Source organism: Micrasema longulum, unplaced genomic scaffold (genome assembly GCF_059751315.1).
Source record: "Micrasema longulum isolate JH-2025_06_02 unplaced genomic scaffold, ASM5975131v1 h1tg000163l, whole genome shotgun sequence".
Taxonomy (NCBI): Eukaryota; Metazoa; Arthropoda; class Insecta; order Trichoptera; family Brachycentridae; genus Micrasema; species Micrasema longulum.
Genome location: NW_028277368.1, coordinates 336626 through 358099, shown reverse-complemented (window position 1 = coordinate 358099; position 21474 = coordinate 336626). Strand labels below are relative to the sequence as shown.

General features: G+C 30.2%; 1 protein-coding gene across 1 annotated transcript in view; it reads right to left on the bottom strand.

Moving 5' to 3' along the window:
* Nucleotides 1–21474, bottom strand: part of LOC148284035 (uncharacterized) — a 159744-nt gene that overhangs the window by 29155 nt on the left and 109115 nt on the right. Inside the window, exon 9 of the mRNA XM_088242795.1 lies at nt 1492–1661. Within this exon, the coding sequence (XP_088098921.1) occupies nt 1492–1661 (170 nt within the window). The remainder of the gene's footprint in view (nt 1–1491; nt 1662–21474) is intronic.

The following is a 21474-nucleotide window of genomic DNA, read 5'->3' as shown; positions in this document are numbered from 1 at the left end:
TCCTAGAAAATGGCTTTATTGAAGTAATATGTAAAAATAATATATGTATGACGTTGCAATCATAGAATTATAATATACCAGAAGGCGCGTAGAACCAAGTTTGCATACATCGCACTGTTTTCAAAAGTTTCCCAATTCTCCCCCCCTGCGCGTCATCTCGCCTGCGCGCATGCGTGATGTAGCCGCGTAATTTTGCTAGATCGCGAACAATTTACTATCATACCACAAGTATACGTTAATTTTGTGTTATGTTATGTTTGACCACAAAAAATATTGTACTCACTAGACTATAAAAAAAACAGGTACTTTTATTTGGCGAAAGTAAAAAAAAAACATTTAATAATTAAAGTAAATAATACTGTTTAGTATTATACTAAGGCTTAGTAATAGAAAGCCGGGTAAAACATCCGATTATCCTGGAAATACTTACAAAATGTCCATCTTGTTTTATTTCGCTACCTGACAGACGGTAAAATAATCGAATTCTTAAATCATTGTTTGAGTGAATTCGCTTCTTACACATGAAATGTGATCCAACAGTATTCCCATTTAATTCCAGCAGTATTTTAACACTTAAAAACGACGAAACACGCCACAATTGAATTTAAAACGGCAGTTGCGTACTAAGCGACGTCTACAAAGTAACTTATAGCTAAAATGTAAAACTACTCCTTAAAAAACTACTACGTTGTTAATTTCTCCATGGTAATGTACTGCAGGACGTTGCTCTCGTCATTATGTGCAATACTGTAAGTCTTTCAGAATATAATGTATTGTATTCAATATAAAACGATGTCTAGCTTCATCGGTCGTCGATCTATATTTCAGGTGAAATCATTGCACGTGTGTGTGTCATCGATCAATGGACTATGAACCCTACCGACGTTATTAGGTAATTTTATAAAGCATAAATAAATAAAAAAATAAGTACCGAATTTCTGCCAGGTTGAATTGCCTCCTTAGGGAGTTATTCAGATCTTAATTTGTTGCAACAGAGAGAAAATATTTTTGAGAAGGAAATATGGAAGTCTAGGCATTTACAGAGCTTATGGCCTATCGTCGGCTGGTTTAAGTGGCCACTTTACACACTGTGTAATATTCACTATTCTGCCTATGTTGAAACATCCACATTCCCTCAACTCTTCCATCTGTTTACTTTTGTGAAATCTACATTCTATTATTCTACAATCGAGCGGCTACTACTGTGAAAGAGGAGGCAAGAAAATACAAGAGCGATGACAGGGTATTTAAAGGGTTCTCTCGTTATTGTTAATCTTAAAAAAGCTTAAAATAATTTTTATTAAATTATCAAGTATCTTTTTTATTTTAACCGTATTATTGTGTTTATGACTATGGATTTCACAAAATATTTTTTAAAAAAGTAAATGAAAAAAATATTCAACTTCTTTAATTGTAGGTAAGCTAAAATTTGTTTTGGAATCATCAAACCAAATCAATTAATAAAATAATATACGAAATTTGATTTCTTACCTGTTCCACGGATCGAACTTGTCCTGATTATCAGTTCCACCGATCAAGCAGACGAGACTACCCGCTTCAGCAGTCACATGAACCTGAATATCTTCTCCTTCATCATTGTTGACTGGGTGAGGGGCGGGTCGGGGCAGGCCAGGGGGGTGAAGCTCTACTGCCACGGAGATCTGTAGGGAAAAACAATGTGGTTTTTTAACTACGCAGATGTATTTATAGAGTGAAATTCAATTTTAAATATTTATACTAAGCACTGACTTTAGTCTTCTAATTTACTTAATTTTATTTTTTGTTCAAATAATAAAAAAATCAGACAACTATTTCGCCGTGTTGAGGTATTTTTAAACGACTGTAAATATTTAAAAGACTTAAGGTTTTTATGTACATACAAGTCTAGGTACTATATAAGTTTTAAATTTCATTATTTAAACATTCAATGTACTAAATTAGTATTTATGGCCAAAAGCGTAAACTAAATAAGCGTTTGATTTCAATATTAGAATAACATGTGTGAGGGAATTAGAAGTAAATTTAGTAATCTCCATTGAAGAAGTTTTTTTTTTTTTTTGGATAACCAACAGCTATAATTATCTTGTATGTATATAACAAAACAAATAAGCCAATTACAGTTTTTCACAAGTAGCATCACAGTAAGTTAAAAAAGATTCTCGAATATAAAATGAAATGTAACTAAATGTAAATTCAAAAGAAAAGAAAAAAAATACTACGAATTATTTCGAAAGCAAACGCCGTACGCCATTAAGATTATTTGCAAATAAATCTATGCTCAATGATTTATTTAATATATAAAAATTATTAAAAGTTCGCCATAAATATGAATTTTGCCTTTAATTAGATGAAATAAGAGGTATGTGAAGAAGAGGGTTATTTCTTAAAACTTTGGAAGAAACATTGATAGAAAGTTTGCATAGTAGTTCAGGACAGTCGATTAAACCAGAGGCAATTTTAGTAAATAAATCAATTCCGCTATTTCACGACGTTTTTGCAGAGGCAATAGGTGATGTTTTTTTACATATATGAATATACTGGTCGGATTTAAATTCAAGTTTCAACCGGAAACACATGAACTTTACGATTTTTATTTGAATATTTTCAATGCGTGATATCTGCACATTGTACATAGGATCCCATATTTGTGATGCATATTGTAAGTTGCTTCGCACTAATGTACAGTAAAGGATTTTAAGTGTCTTTGCCATAGTGAACGACGTAGAGCTACGCATAACAAAGCTAAGCGCACGCGATGACTTTTTTATGATGCTGTCAACATGGGCGTCGAATGTAATTTACTATCACGGAAGACACCTAGATCATTTACACATAATGAGCGTTGGTGGTTTTGACCCTTAAGCATATAGTTATTACGTAAACATTTTACTGAGATATTTGCGAAACACTTTAAAAAAATTATTGTGAGATTTTTAATTATGCTTCACTAACTCAAGTGAGAATGCTAAGTTTGCGGTGTCAAGTAGTATAATTGAAATTTGTTTTTGCAAGATTAAGAAACAGTTTTCAATTACGCTATTATTGAGGTAGGTAAGTTTTTACAAAAAGTTAATTTTGGCATCAATAACTCATTTTTCGTTTTTGGTGGAGATGCCCATTAACTCCACATGTCGAAACTAACGCAGCGGTCCTTTTATTAGTTTTGTCAGTAAGCCTTACATATTGTACAGATCTTGACATTGTGCATCCATAGTACATAGTTTTACCACACATTTGCCTCAAATATTGCATTTTGACAGCATTCAGCCTACTGTCATCCCTGCTTTTCCAAACCCATACTTAACTTCCATCCATCTGGGTTTGTGAACTGCTAATTTTGCCTCTGGCCACAAACATTTACGCACCGCTCATTCTGTTCCCGATACTCACTCTCCTTTCAATATCTATATATTTCGTTACAAATTCTTCATTCTACAAAATTATAAAAAGAACTAAACCGCAGAGACCACATTTTTTAAAGCAAATAAATAAAATCTGTGAAATGATAAAGCATTGTTTGTTTTTATTTCAGGAAAAAAAAAATTATGACTGTGTATGAAAGCAATATTCGCCACAATAACTCCCAGTTGCTTGGTATCCGTAAACACGGGAATTCAACACGGAATAATGAGATTTTCTAACATCAATTCTCTGTCGGGCGAATCAAAACTTTTCTCAGAAATAATTCCTATTCAATCGTTGACGTTTCCGGCGCTTCCGCTTTGTATACTTTTCCCGCCATTTTACTTAATTTATTCCTCCCCGCTGCCCCCACCACTAATAAAGCCAGTTGTATGCTTTTTTGTGCTATAAAGTTCTTCTTAAAATCGATAAATAAAACGACTTTACAGCTTTTATTTTCGCAACTATTTCCCTTATAACCGTTGCTTCAGAATCTCGAGATCAGTAATTTTAATGTGGATATTTACCATACTAGTAAATAAGTTTAGTATTGTACATATTTTTTCGATTGCGCAGTGACAGTACTTACACTAATACCTTAATATATAGGAATGCAATATAATACATCGCCACTTTCACGCTAATTTAAAAAAATATTTTTTTCGGTTATTTAGTCATATTATATTATATGCATGGCTCAAATAAGGCGATGTACTGAGAGCCATATAAGCGTAAGCGATGTTTGACATAAATTTAATCGGAATATGTATTAAGATATAAAAAACTGAAGTTTTTATTTACACTAACTCAATCGCTAATATTAAAGTTATTAATTATTTAAAAAAAACACTTATGGCAAAATGAAAGTATAAAAAAAAATAAAATTCATTTAAACATAACTGCCAAATTTGCATGAGCTGTCAGTTAACATTATTTATTTTCTTTTCGTTTATTGTAACAGAAAGTCTTCACATTATGCGTCTTTGTTATTTCTTTTTTCACTATAAAAAGGAGTATATACCTGCAATTATAGTTTTTTACAAATATAATGATAGAAATGGTTGAAAAACATAAAATATGAGGTAGAAAAGGGTAAAAAGTGCACTGTTAGAAGGTTAAGGATGAGAAAAAAGTTGAAAATATATAAAACACAAGTCATAAATGTTAAGACGTCATTTTGCCAATAACAGTTTGAAGGACCCTTAAATTTTCTGGCTCTCGGAGTTTTAATTATTAGCTTGAATGATAACAACTTTAAATAATAATATATTTATATTATTTGTCACTTTTTTAAATGTATTTTTTAAAAATGCACAAGTGTTTTATTTTTGCTGTCATTTTATATTTTTCCTTATTTTAAGATCTTTTGTACGCTGTTAAGTAAATCAATCCTAGCATCTGCTGATTTTTGTGGTATTAAAGAACTGAAACCTTTTATACAAACTGGTCTATTAAAATTAAAATTAAAAATTATTTTCAAAAATTGCATAGCATGTGGGTGAAATAATTTATTTACTCAGATAAAATTCGTTGACTCGGGCTTTAAGGCCTCGGAATACCTTGACTTCATAAATGTTCTCTAAAATCTTCTGAATTTCTATTATAATAATATGTTCATGTTTATAACTCCCTGGGGGGGTGAAATCTAGTCTTTGCGCACGAACATTTTGACAAACCTAAAATATTGTTGCTAAATAAAAACTGCAATTATTTTATTAAAACGAATAAATTCATTTATCAGCATGGAAAATATAAGTGGTTAATAATTTTAAATAAAGTTTTTAAGAAACTCGTTTTGACTATAAAGTAACCATTTTTTTTTTTATGAAACTTACACTAAGATCTGTGGCTTTAAATAAATTATGCCCGTATTTATTTTATATATTTTCATTATTTATAACGGTTCACAAACAATAACCTTTACATAAGACGTTGGTATGATAATCACAATTTGTTATGTTTACATAATATTGTTTATAAATTATTTATTTGCTTACCATAACCAACATACATTAAGTAATATTACATAGCTACCCTATCCTCTAGACTCGTGAATAACCAAAAGCCTTGTGTAATATCGATGGCAGTATAAAAGCCATTCGACCCTTATAAAATATAAAAATAAGAGCGTCATTTTAGTATTATTGTGTGATACTAAGTAGAACAAGTAATAACAGTATTATGTGGATCAGAAAACATTTTTTTTAAATGTAATAATTTATTTCAATGGTATATTTAGGAACTTGTGATTATTTTGATCCTATTTTCCACTCTGATTCTGCGCAAATATTAAAAATATTTGTCAAAAAAAATATTTTGCATGTATATTTATAAACTGGCAAGCTAATTGCCATATGACAATTTCTTACAACCTACCAGCAAAATTAAAAGTGTTTACTTTTTATAGTTTTAGCTACAAAACGTACGCGAGAAAAAAAATAAACACAAAAACCAAAATAGAGATTAGCATTTATATTATATTTATTTCGCAATATGTATAAAGTGAATTCTTTTGTTTGAATGACATAGTTTGTTTAACTTACCGTAGTGTTGTTAAGGTTGCGTAAAATAAAATGAAAGATTCGCTTACACTGTTCTGAGTTTTTAATAGATAATAAAAAATACAAGATTATATAAAAAGCAATAAAATTGAGAACAACACTGAATGAATTAACCGTGACATGAATTTATATTAAGTGGGTATTTAAAAGTCTAAGAAAGAGCAAAACGCAAAATGAACTGAAGTCAACGAAGGACACGTAGAATCTAAAGTGATCGATCATGGCGATGTCATGCAGTTCCAGTCAGCGCGTTACACTTGGTGTTGCAAGCGATAAAAATACAGCGTGTGAGTGCGTGCCCATATTTACATATAAAAAAAATAAAAATATATATCAGTTATGTAAAAAATGTTTTCGTGTTTTTTTTTGCGCCAAAATATCGGTTTTTTCGATTGGGCATTGCCCATAGAACCAATAGATAGGCTCAAATATTATGCTATACCGACTTGCTTCGCTTGTTTGATTTATTCATAATGCTTAAGTAAAATATTGGTTTGTAATTTTGCATTTGTGATTTTTTTCAATACATAAATAAATTAATATCAAAACTAGTATTCAATGAAATAAAGGAAAATAGGAGAGGTTAGGAAAATAAAGTAGATGTTGTTTCAGACGTGATTAAAACAAAGCTACGGTTAAGCTAAGCAAAGATAGTGGACTATGAAAAAATCGGAAAGAATCCTTCCATTTTTTTATCCAATATTTAACAATTTATTTTATTCAGTATTTGCACGCGCGTATCTCCAGTATTTTGTGCATAATGCGTATTACTTATTGCGCATGCCCAAAAAAATAAATAGACGCAATTAAAATTTTCAAAATAAGAAACGAAATTTTTTGTTCAGGTTTCTGACCAATTTTTTGTTTAGTTTCTGGCCCGTGTATTTAGTATTTAGTTTACAACTCTTCTTGAGTGTCAACCGTAAACCCTTGCATATTTTGGTATTAATATAATTTGCTCAACTAAGTAATAAATCATCTTAAGTGAAATTTTGCACACTCCGTATGTACTGTTACATTTCTACTTATATATCTATTTTTTATTGCATATAATCTACATAAATCCTTTTTTATTATGCATATAAAAGTAATACCACCATCACATTTTCCATTCACTGTTGGATAGGGCACTGAACTGGTACTCGCGTTGCAAAGCGAACGCATTTTCCAATACATAAACATTAAAGTGGGCCGATGATGTATGAAGTTTTTTATTTTTGTAGACATCAAAGTAAAGGGGGTCTACAGAGTTGCATTTCGGATAACATTGAACGTAAAAGTTATTTAAAAAAATATTCCATTCAACTTTTGGCCTTGAACCGAGGTTTGAAGTTTATAACTGTCTGAATGTTTTGTTAATTATCTATGTTGATAAAATTATTTATTTGCTAGTGAAGATATAATTTAATCACATTACAAATTTGAACACGTTTTTAAGCTACCGAAATGCAAAAGGATTACACTTCGTGGAACTGATTCCGTTGAGCGCCTGGCTAATATTGACGAAAATTACAACTCATTAAAACAATGTAACCAATTTATTTTATTTATTTATTTAAATCTTAAAGTAGGGCACACATATCATACATATTGTTATGTGTGTTCTAATAATAACATTGAAAATATATTTAATTTATAAATTGTTTATCACATATGTCTTGACCATTATTTTAAATTTTGATATGTTTTTTTCTTCATAAATATTTTTTTCCATTTCGTAATACTTTTTAATTGCTTTAAATAAAATTGAATTTTGTGACTTTGCCTTTTTCCTAGATGGAAGTCTAATTTTGTTCTTTTCTCTAGTATTGTGATCGTGTTCATGCTGGTTCCGATCAATTTTTTTCCAAAATTCTGTTTTTTTATTAGAGTTTATAATTTTATGAACAAATATCATTGTATTGTAAAATATTCTTTGTTTATATGTTTATAATTTCATTTCATTTACCATCGACTTTACCCTCGTTTATCTGTTTTTTTTCAAAATGATTCTAAAGGCTTTATTTTGTAATACAGTTAGTTTATCTATGTTTTCTTTGTTTGATAAAAATAAAATGCTACTACAGTAGTTAACGTGTGGTTCAAAAAAAAGTGAAACTCACGCCCTTAGATGCTTATTTAGTAAGGTTTTATGCAAATTTAAAAAATCAATTAGACTGATTTTCTTTCTTTAATACGAAATAACAGCCGGTTTAGCGGTAAAATTTACTTTTTCGAAAACTTCAAGCTCTTTGGTTAATGGAAACAATATACAAATATTGGTTTTGAAACCATAAAAAAAATATTTTGATGTCACATATAAATGACGATGATAATGAATGTATGCTAACAATAAAAAATAAAAAAATTAAATATCTGAATATCAAAGATACTAGTGACTGCCATAATCTCCAAGACGATCTTTACCGATTAACAGATAACTATGAAAAAAAATACAAATGTAAATGTCTCCAAATGTTTGCTCATTTCTTTTTGACGTAACTCCAAACCTTTTTTGCATCAATATTTTACAAGTAATCAAGCTATACAACGAGTTGAAAAAGTTCGTGATCTTGGTGTGATTTTGGATAAAAAAAACTGACGTATGAAAACCACGTTGAAAATATAGATAACCGGGCACACAGAAACTTAGGTTTTGTTATCCGCACTTTTTATTGAAATTAATATTTTTTTAACCGGTTTTGGGTGCGCATATTTTGTTAACTTAAAAAAAACTTTTTTATTCTTGTAATTTTTAACATTTGCACTCTCGTACTGGTTCAGTTTGTATATATACATACATGTAATTTTTTAAACTTTTTATATTTTTTCTGTAAAAATATTTTCTAATGTAGCACAAACATTTGATTTAAAAAAAACAATTTAAAAAACATAATTGCAAAAAAAAATGGAACCCACTGAGGATTCGAACCCTCGCCTTCGTTATTAGAAAGCAACGACCCATCCACGCAGCTATTACGTGTTTTGGGTCAAACGTCGAAAATGTCATTAATAAAACTGGATAATTTATTAGCGTACCGGTGCATCTTTGGAAAAAAAAGTAAAATAATTTTTGGTGATGTGTTTTTTCCTAATAATACTGTAACATAAAACATTACTTTTGATGTCAAAAAAATATGGTAAGCGGCAAGTAATCGATTATAAGGAGCATTCGCCCCTAGTATATATTGTACATAAAAAAATACTTAAAATATTGTCCTATCTTTTGTTTTGTCCACGATAATTAAGAATTGCTTATATTATAGGAAAGAAAATAAAGAAGAAGCGTTTTTTACAAAATTGTGATAAATCCAGATTTTAAAAAAAAAAAGAAAAATACCAAAGTTCGAGACACAATTTCAGTAAATTTATTTAAAAGTACTAAAAAAGCCCTTTCTCTGAATTTTTTTTACAGCGTCATCGAATTTCTAATTTCGTCAATACGCCCTTTCAGTTTTTTCTCTATTATTATTCGCCACTCTTCCACAAAGACAGAGATAACTCGACCATAATTATGAATAATAGGATAATAAATAATAATGCTTAATTACGAGAGAGGAATTCGGTAGGATTCCGTGAATATAAATTAATTGGTGATAAAGAAGGATCTATTGCCGCAGATCATTATATATTCACGCCACATCTTTTGCCGATTGTCTATACAAAACTGAAAGAAAATTAAAATATTAAATTGCTTTTACCCCAAGCTTAATCGTGAAATATTTAGTAATGGAATATTTTTTGCATTTGAACAACGTATAGACGTTTGCGATTATTTAAGTATTTTTAATTAACTTTAAACCTTTATTTTATTGGTATGAAAATAAATTATTTTTTCTGACCGCTTAAATATTATTTATTCTGAATGGCCGTTAGTTGGTAGAATTTTATTTTACATATTGGTAAGCCGGTATTCAAAATAAAATTTAATGGATTAAATTTCACATTTATTTAATAAATAAATAAATAGTCCAGATCTTGTCTTGATGTCCCTTATGAACTATTCTTTAATTGTAATATTTGAACCCTATAAACTGTATACATGGACAATGTCCGTTAATAAATAAATAAATATAAAGCTCAAATATTATCTGTCATACTGATTCACTACCATTATTTTTGTCTTCAATGCCTTTGCTTTTTGTTATTTTTAGTTTCAGTTTTTATATTTTATTTTACTTCGAGTCAACATGTGTTATTTTATTTTATTTTTTTATTTAGGAAACATACAGACAGATAGATAGTTTTATATTTTACACAGTTAGATTTAACTATAATGGACCAGTTAAGTATCCATATTTTAAAGTAATTAAATGTAAGGTTTTATTTAACTAATAAATTAAAGTACAAAAAAGAGAAGGAAAAAAAACATAAATAAAAGTTGTTTAAATTTTAAAATTAAAGTAAAAAAATGAAGAAAATTTGTAAAAGTAATTAAAAGTTAAAAATTAAAATAAAGAATAAAAAACATGCTCAGATGTAAAAAAAAATAGTATAATAATAACATTTAAAAAAAAATAAAAACATAAATATACGCATACAAATTTTAAGGGATTCAAAGAAACGATGAGAAGAATCTTTAAATAAGAAAACTTTGTTCGTTTATGAAAAAATAATAATATTCCTATTAATCAGGCACTGTATTATTATTTTATTTTGACTTAATTTAATAGTTTTTAAAAAAAAAAAAACTCTTATTCTATTTTAAAAATATTGATTTCTCGTTTTTTTATTCCTAATTGTTAAATGATTTTTTATGATTAATTTTAATATTCATTGATTTTGTTAAGTGGACGAAATTGCATTATTTGAATGAAAACAATTACTTTTTTGTTTTTTTTTTTATATTCGTAAATACTTTAGAATATTTTAATTTCGTAAACATTTTCATTGGGGTGTAAATAACTCACTATTAGAAAACACGGGTTGTGGTACAGCGGGGTTCGAAACCAAGGCCTTTGATCCGTAAGTTGACCACTAGTAAGCAACTCTTGCCACAAACCACAATCTGGCTATCGACAATACCGACATGTATCTACTCGTATATAAAGTGTTAAAATAAAAAAATAAAATGTTTATTATCTTGATTATTTATTGCAGTCCTTGTGACAATAAGGCAGATATGGTAATGGTCTTAATTAATCTGTGCTCTAAAACAAACGAAGGAATGACAGTTCTTTATGAGCTTATTTATTTATTTTTGCACCACAACAGACCAGGAGGCCCAATCTCAGTGATGAATCACATTACAGAACCCCCAGGCTTGAAAAAATTCACATTTTAATTTTTGTGTTCTCACCACGATTCGAACCCGGAACCTTTCACGTGTGAGTCAAGCGTCTTGACTCCTACACCACGGAGGCCGCCAAATCATCACATTATCATCACAATCGTCCCTTCTTGCGCCCAGTAGTGCATGGGACACTGAAATGAATTTAAAAATGCAGCCTTACTCGATCAATTATTACGTGAAAGTAAGTATATCAGTCTTACGACTCACATCTTACCTTCATGTTACAAAAATAATCAAGGGCAAAAATAGTGATCATTAGGTGCAAAAAGGGAAAAATAAATGAAAGAAAAAAACGTAGTTTCTCAATATAATTCCACGAAGATTAACAACCCGGCACTTATTAACAAAAAAAATAAATTAATCAGGTTCTGGTTCTGTAGTACAGCCGCGGACTTGCATATCAAAAGTCCTAGGTTTGCACCCTGCTCTACCATATCTTTATTTCCGTCTTCAAGCGAAGTTATTCTTAAATTTAAAAAAAATGTCAATAATTAAAATATTTTGATTAAGCGTCTATTTTATTTATGCATAAATAAATATTTTAATAAATAAACTTATTAAAATCAAACTGCAATAAATTCTATACACGTGCATCACTTTTGTATAAAAATACCTGTAAAACTCAAACCTGCAGCTATTGCCCAATGTTGCATGTCAAATTAACAATAGAGACAGTCGTGAGATATAACTCTCCCGTTAATGGTGGCAATGAATTCAAATGCCTTAATTAGCTGTAATTTTCCCGTGATACGAGTGTTATCAAGCTGAAAATGTCTGCGATAGGATTTGCAGATAAAATGGCCGGAAAACAGCCTCCCCCTTTGAGAAAATTGGCTCTGTAAATCAGAAGGATGCGGGTATTAAAGCCTGATGGGGGTCGTTTGAGATTCGATTTCCTTTATAGTGCCTCTAATAGCTACCCAAACTTTAGATTGATACGCAGGCAGGTTTTATATTCGGATTAGTTGGAAATTTTTCAATGACTTCTTTATTTTAGATTTCATTAATTTAAGTGCTTAGAGTACTGCATAAGTACACCAAATGCAACGTATTTTCTTATTTTTTGTTGCATAAAATAGAAAATAATCAGTCTTGCGTCTCGTTGCTAGTTCCGGAAACATAAAATATTCCGGAGAAAATTTAAGAATGATGTTTAAATGTCACTTAGACTAAATTTAATAAAAAAATAAAACGTGCATTTACATGACGGTAAAAAACTATTATTTTTTAATACACGCCAACGTTCATGGACAAGATATTCATTGTTTTCAATAATTAAATCAGAATACACTCCCTGAAACGAAGCATTTGTAGATATTGTTTTACCGAATTGGTTAAAAACCAAGTATAGAGTCCGCTCTTCACTAAATACATCGAGATACTGGAAAAAGTCCAAAGATGCACTTCAAAAATCTCAAAAGTATGATAGATTTAAAGAACTGGGACTAACATATTGAAATAACGACGGAAGAGAGGGAAATAAAGTTATTATATTATATTTATTGTGAAAAACATACAGTCTTTTTAATAAACAGAAGATATAAGAAAACAATTTAAAATAAAAACACCAATTACAAATTTCACATTAATTTATTATGAATACGGAAGAAGATAGGAAAAAATAAATGCTAAAATAAGAAATATTAGGAAAAATAAAATAAAAAAACGTAAAAGGGAGAAAATGTGGTGTATTACCAACTCTACTATCCACCCCTCTTTCTGCATCCATGAACATTTATATTAATAAATTAAAATTGATAAAAACGTATATTATACTCAATAATAACTGTAACTACCCCATGCATGGGATGCATCAATTAAATCCCAACACTAATTTAAGGGATCATAAGTGGAAGCTTTATCGTCGTTGTAGTTTTATAATTGCAACATTTTTAGTATTTTCTATGATTTTTTAGGAATTTATCCGCCTAGAAAAAAATTACAACGATATTGTTTCTGGGTGAAACTTTGTATTACCATGCCATAACGCTTGTGCACTTCTAGCTTAAACTGCAAATGCTAATTATTTCACTTGAAGTTAGTGTGCGCACACTCTAGTTGCATTTCAACGTCTTGCTACCCTTAACACTAACTACCCTGTTCTATATACGCCTCGTTACAGCTACCCTGTGAACGTGCAAGCATTTTATATATGTATATGTTAGGGGCTTCTCTTGTGAACAAAATTGGATATTTTTGCTGTAAAGCGAGAGGTAGTTTATTGTTTTATTTATTTTTTGATGTTTTCGTAGGTTTTCTTGATAGCATTGTTATTCTGAGCATTTTCAGTTCACATAAGGCGTACAGGGCACACATTGAATTGTTACGAAGTAAACTGAATTTTCTAATACTACATTTTATGATTTTCTATTTTTGAGTGCATTTTTTTTTTTTTTAATATTTAAAAAATAAATGTAATAATTTCAATACAATGCAATGTATGAATAAAAACTTCTCAGATTGCTTTTCACTTTTTGATTTTTTTATTCAACCTGCTTTTGGTTGGCTTTAGCACATAACGATAGTAAAAAAATAGAAGAGTTGAAAAAATACGGAAGTTAAAACATTGGCAGAATGGTAAATGTTACAAAGTGTGTAAAATGGCCACTTAAACCAGCTTATTTCAGCTCTGTAACTGTTTTTATTTATATTTTCCCTTCTCCAAAATGTTCTTCATCTCGGTCGAATTGAACCCTTCTAGACTTAAATCAATTCGTGTTGACATCAACTTATTTTGTATTCTGAGATTACTAAAGGAAATATTTCGAAATAATTTGGTATCCTTTATCTTTTTTTTAAAACGGATAATGAATTGAAAAAAATCATGTAACTTGTGCATCTTAAAATGTTTGTTTTTTCGATAAAATAAGTTTAATTTTAGTGAATCATGCTAAATACTTGGCACAAATATCATTTGAAAAGATGACTAGAATTTGATCCGAAGAAAACAAACTGGCCGGAAGTCAGCTGTCAAACTTAAAAACAAACTTTTCGGTGTAATACCGACTAAATAAATTCTGAAGAATATTACCGATTATTACTTTCTCTGCCTCTAAAGTTCCAATAATATCTTTGCACTAACATACAAGATATTCCACGGGAGGAACCGGTCAAGAAACCGATTCTTTCCACAAAGGTAAGCAAAAACCGTCATCAAGCGATATAAGTTTTGGCGATGGAAATAAACTACATTTGATTAACCAAGGTGAGCTCAAAAAATTATTAATTAATAAGTAGTAAATAAAAAATAAATCTTTTTGCTGTTTAATTTATTTAGACTCGGGAATTTTTTTTATTTTTTTTTATTAATAAATTTCATAAAAAGTACATGTTTTTGTAAAATTCTAAGCATATCTACTTTAACACATCTAGTAAACGTTATCATTGTAACTCACAAAAAAAAGAGACAAATTATTGTGCTCGGAGAGTGACTTATACTGTTTTAGTTGTTTATTTATAGGAATTTATATAATTTTAAATACATGAGTACATGAAAAAGAAAACCATAGGATATATAAAGAAAAAACAAAGAACAATATAACATTCATACATTCATACTTCTTAAATTTAATGTTGTATTTTCACGTGTTCAAAAAATTTCTTTAGACTAACTTTAAATTTAACGAATCTTTAAAAATAATCTTTGATTAATTTTTATCTTGAAACTTGCAGGAATCAAATCCATTACGCTATATTTACAGTTGGCCGTTTAATCAACTGCGCTACGGCATTTGTCAAATAACAACAGTTATATGAAGATATAAATGTACATGAAACTGAACAAAAAGAGCCTAAAATCATGTAGTAAAGACAAACAAGGTCAATTAAATAGTGGCTTTATTCATAAACATAATCAACACATAAGATTTCGAGCTAAACCATGCCAATCCATCTTCATCTCACACTATTTTAGTGGCGAAGAGATCTACAAAGAACTGGAAGTTGTATTCTTAAGAGTTCTATGTCGTGTGACAAATTGACTAATCTACACATTCTGAACATAAAAACAGAAGTTGTTCTTAGAAGACTTGAAAAATAGCAGATTTTGACTCCTGGGACATGATGGTATTGTGAATACATGAATGAACGTTGGGGCTAAAAGGGTTAATGCATTTAACTTCAGAATTATATGTTTGTGCTTTTACATTTCTACAATAATTACCAGAAATTACATGTTACAAATGCTAAGATATATCTGACTGTGATTATCTAATATCTTCTAATACAAGTATGTTACGTAATTGACGTTTCTAATTGGGGTGTTATCTCAAATTACCAATCTCTAAAGATCCCTTTCGGCTATTTAAACAATTATCCTAAAATGATCAAATAGATTGTGTGTTGATAATAATGAATAAATTATTGACTTACAAGGATTACCCACTACTCATCATGCCAAATCTGTTTGTGATTGCTCTTTCAAGTTTTGAATCCATACATTTTACGAACTTACCATGGTAATATTAACAGAACGAGGAAAGAAAATATTTTTTGGAATCAGTGAAATTCTAACTATAAATGTCATATGTAGATGAAACAATAATCAATAACCTCAGATATTTATGTAGATGATACCACACTCCTTGCTAAAGACGAGCTGGAAATGGGAAATGTATTGGATCGGGTAGCGAAAAAAAATCGGAAATTTGGTTTGAAAATAACAATAACAAAACAAAACTCATGATTGTTAATATCAATATAGCCAATATGCTGCAATCATAAAAAAAACTTCAAGACCTTGAAACTAATAATCATAGGCATTGTGCTAGACAAGCAGAGGTAGAGCTGTAGCTCGATGGATCGACCAGGTAAAGACAATGTCATTGCCGACCCTGTACACATTGCATAAACAATGTATTTTTTAAATTCTATTCTAAAGGTAGAACTAATCTAGTGTACTGTGTTAAGGTCTCTTGTGATAGTGAGTAAAAGCAAAGTTTCTGATTCATATGAAAACTTATAGCGACGCACACAAACGTCTGTTGATGATCTTCAGGAAATTGTTAACAAACTGCACAAAAACTCTGCTCATCTGGATCTTAATATTTATAGCAAAAAGACCGAGATTATATGCTTCAAATTATTTTCTGAAGCTTATCCGCCTCTCTAAACAGTAGGCCGAAGATCAAGAAATTGAACAGCTTTGATTATTTGGGAGTTTACATAACCAAGAATGGTAGCATGCACAAATAGCTCGCAACCCTCCTAGGAATTACTGGAGCAACTTTTAACACGATGCGTGCTGTCCAGAAATTTAGTCTATACTTGGTCAAAATAAAAAATGCCCTTCTATATGAGTGCAAATTTTGGCACCTTATCAAAATTCAAAACACCAAACTTCTGAGTTTTGAGAGTAAGTATTTGAGGAGAATATTAGGCATAAGGTGGTTCGATTTCAAAACTAACATTGAAATCCTATAACGCAGCAGTTTCCTGTAAGGAGCGTTTGGAGGATATGGCGGTGGATCTTGCTTGGATACGTGCTGCGCATGCCCCAAGAGAACCTCAACCAATGTTGCCTCTTCTTTACAACTGCAGGATCCCACCGTTCTAGAAGGTCGTCGGCCGATCTTTCGGCTTTATTCGGCGCAATTTAGCAACGCAGGATTGGCGTGGTACGAGGCAAGAATCTCCTGGAGGCGTCCAGTGATATCAATATGCTCCACTTAGGAGTAAATGTAGAAAAATAAGAAAAAAAAGAAAAAAGTATTAAAGATATGAATGGACTTAACCTACTCGTTGTATTTACTATGTTAAAAAGTATAACAATGAAACTGTTTACTTTGAAAACAAAATAATTCACACGGTTCTAGAGGGTAAGGAAGAAAACAATTTATCCAACCTCTGTAATCCGAAATCTTGTTTATTTGTCGAGTAATTTTGCAACACATTTTACGTTTTCTGTGTATATTTTTTCACAGCTGCGCGCTAACATTTTCATGGAAAATAGCACAGAGCAACTCGGAAAGCAGAAAATAAAAACGGGTAACAGAAAATACCTACCAACTTTACTTCTGGATAAACTCCCTGGACAACTTTCCACTATACAGGGACTATTATGGGGGAATATATGACCGAACGGTGGACTCTAGGGGCGACTTACTTCCAGGCTTTGCAGAGTTCATTGTTTCAACCCCTCGGGAACGAGAAAGGGAGATAGCGCGAGAATGCTTACCTCGGGTGGCTTTATTTTGAAGTAATTGCATGGGATGAGAGTGTGGGTGTTAAAAAAAGGTATTTTGTTAATCCAGAAAAGATATTGAATGGAGTTTACAACTGTTGAGCTGAATTAAAAGGTTTTAAAAAATATTTCTTTAGTCGCCTGTAGTTAGTAACCTTACAAGTCATATATGTAAAACTCGTTGCACATTATTCATTCAATATGTACGAATTGAATTGCTTCATAATCAAATGCTTTATACTTGAAATATTAATATTTAATAATAATTTACAATTTATATTGTATTTATATTGTTTTTAAAAACGTATTTTTATGTGATAGCTGTACAAATCCCGAATAAATAAAAAAAATATTTGTGCTGACACGAAATAGGGGCATAAGTCGGGGTTTTTGTCGAATTGACTTAGTAATATAATTTGATACTTCATTAAAGTAAAATAAGTAAAATAAAGAAAAGTAAAAAACGTTCTTCATCATAACGATACAAAAGCGATTTTACATTTGCTGCTTTTATTTTTTTATATTACATGTTTGGGCCTAAGTCGATATTTGTAAAATAATAATAAAGGAAATAGACCTGAATCGAGTCGTGCTTTCTTACAAATATTTTGATCAAATGTGTAACATAAAATATGGCGTAAGTCGACTTACACCCGCAGTGCAACGCAATAATATTAATCTATAATATTCTAGAAGGGCACTAATTGGTGTACCAACGCAGTTCCCCGTGCACCATTAGGTGCGAAAAGGGAATGATGATGAGGATGAATCAGCATTTTTGTAAAGTCCATCAACATCTAGAGCACAAAACTTCTATGGATCCAGGACGACAGAACATATTCTACCAAAGCTATTTAATAAGCTTCCTGCCGAGGTAGAGAACTCTACCAGTTTGCAACAAAAAAACAAACGATTGAAGGATTTCCTGATCAAGAATCTAAACTTCAAGGTGTAATGTTGTGTTTATCCAGTACAAGTATATTTGTTTTGTAAATTTTCACAGTGATTTTTTTGTTTGTTTTTGTATTTATTTGATATTTTGTGATAATTTACTATTTAAAAAAAATAATAATTAGAAACGCGCCGATAAACTTTAATTTATTATTAGTTTGGCGCGATCTAGATATTGTTTACTTTTGTACATAATTTGAATAGATAATATTAAATAATTTTAAAAAACCTATAGATTTTCTAACCTTATAAAATTATGTTGTATTATGAAACTATTCAAATTTTTATCAATAATTCAACTATCTAAATATTGCCCAACCGTTTCATTATAAAATTGCTCGCCTGCATTAAAAAAAAATGTAGATACATAATATTACGTAAATGTATATCTGAATTATTACTTGTATGATTATTGTTTATATTATAGTTTCGACTTTCATCATAATCATCATCATCATTCCCTTTCCGCACCTAATGGTGCATAGAGCACTGCATTGGTATACACATCGTAGCGTCTCTTGATCATTGTTTCATGTAAGTTAGATGATCAGTCTTAATTTTCTTAATTTTTTAGTGTCAAAACACCTTTTAAAATAAATATTTCTTATCAACAAGGCCGACTTTACACGGATTTGTCTCAGATGAGACAAGAAAATAACGATTTATTTTGTAATATGTAATTTTATATATGCAACAATATGTTGGCATAGCAAGTTTAATATTAGATTGAGAAACAACACATTGGTGTTGAACAGGAAGTTAAATAATTTTGTTGTTGCGTTTCATAAGAAAGTACGTTTTTTCCCCTATAAATACTGTAAAAATAAGCAAAGCAATTTATTTGAAATCTGCAAAAAAGTAAAAAATGGTTTCAAAAATGATTTGATGAGTCATAGGTCAATTAAAAGATTATTAAATATTTCTTTAAAATTTCCGGAGAAATATTAAAGTATGCAGCCAACGATTGTATGTAGATACTTTTTGTACTTTATATAGCCTTATTTTTGTAATATATTAATACCTCAAAGGCGCATTACAACGTAATTCTATGAATATTGATTTAAAGTTTCAAAATGTATGTAAAGTATCTAAACAACGGTTAAAATAATATGAATATTATTTGTTACCTATCTTGTTCGTAGAAATCAGAAGTAAACAGTTGATTTGAATAAATGACATCGTTGATATTTTGGTTTTTAATTATTTAACAATGTTACGGACAATGTCAAATTTAAACAAAGCATTTGACGAAAAAAAATAATCATGATACAGTAACAAATGATAGAAGCAATACAGCAGAAAATCAAAGACAAGTTAACACATTAGACCAGCATTATTATTATTATTAATTCTACAAATATACAGTTAATTTATTAGGAAAGGAAATATTGTATATCCTTAATATAAATTTTGATTCATTATCGATATCGTATTATGTAAGACAAGAGGTTTTTTTTTAAACAGAAACATTAAGAAATAATTGTTATTTATCGTAATCTTTAACACCTTAAAGTAAAAAACATAATTTGAGATTGATTTTATAAGATAAAATGAACACTTACTAATGTTCTATAGACACGTAGTAAATCAAACATTGGTCCATGAGTTACGTAACTTTAAGTTTAGACAAATTGTCGAAGTTTGGCCAACTTCGCCAAACTTCGGCAGCTGTAAACGTCTTGGTAAATAATATTGTGCCAAATGCTTTTAGACCACGTCCCCCACCCCTGAATATTTTTACCGAAAAGCTAATAAATCAAAATGAATCACATTATTTCTAAAAATTATACTTTGTGAAAAATTTTGTAAAATAAAGCCATAAAGGCACAAGGTTTTAATTTAAGTATTTCAAAATACTTTAAATAAACTAATTTTCTTCAATTCTTGGACTTATTTTTTGTCTGAAGTATTTTGGAATAAGTCACCATTGTGGAATCAATTCAACATCACTGATTCTTAAAGGGAGAATAGATAGAGATCAAGGGAAATTTCAAAGATATTTATTTATTTATTCATTTGACAAATTGTTGTCTGCATTACTTTACGGGCTGTTTAACCCATTGCATAATGCAGGCTGGAAATATAAGTTAAAAGTTAACGAAAATAAAGCAGATAGCTGTTAAACTGCAGAAATGTATGGAAAAATCGATTCATATTATCCGCAGATGCCGTATTCGGCAAGTGAATTACGCAATTAATGGGTGAATTTTGACATGCATTTGTACGGCTTCTGGGTGTGTAAAACAGTGCATGAGATCTCACACTAGTATAGTTATTGGGAACATACAAACTGATCTCCTTCAGTATATTTGTATTATATACTCGTATACTTCCTGATATCAGCGTGTGGAAATGTATCCCAAAAAAAAGTTTGACGACAAGGTTTGGTGTTGTAATCCAACATCTCTGCTCGAAAAAATGATAATTATTATTTTTTCAAGATAAAAGTATCGCAAAAATTTATTTTGAGTCTTTTCTATTCAAGGATGTGATTTGATTCAGAAGGGTGCCAAATTATCTAAATTTAGTAAATGGGGTCTAGAATTTCAACTGTCCATGCACTCAGTAGCTGCAATACTTGTTATCTTACTTCTATTGTTATAAATTTGCTTGTTATTTCGTTTTTCAAATATCACTTAAACTTTAAACTTCACTGTTAAATAAAAAAAATAATACAAAAATGTAAATAGGGGCTAGATTTCTTACTGTCCATGCGCTCTGTAGCTGAAGGACGTGCTGTTATCTAGCTCCTATATATCATAATTGTTATATATCATAAATGGAGACGAGGAACTAGAATCCCAACCGTCCGCGTCCATGCGATCTGTATCTGCAATACGTGCTGGGATATTTATTTATTGTACAGCGCCCTTGAGGTGATTTTCACAAAAATGGCGCTATATAAATTATCCAAACATAACAGTATTCTAGTATGCTGCGGACAAGTCTTTCATACAATGTCGAGTTTCAAAGTACATTAATTTAAATGCTCAATACCCGTTGTACTGTGGAGAGCAACACCAACCGTGTGGTTGGCAAAACCAAACCACGCTTTGATCCGCAACGTGTAATCCTCTGCAACTTCAGCTCGGACAAGATATTAAACG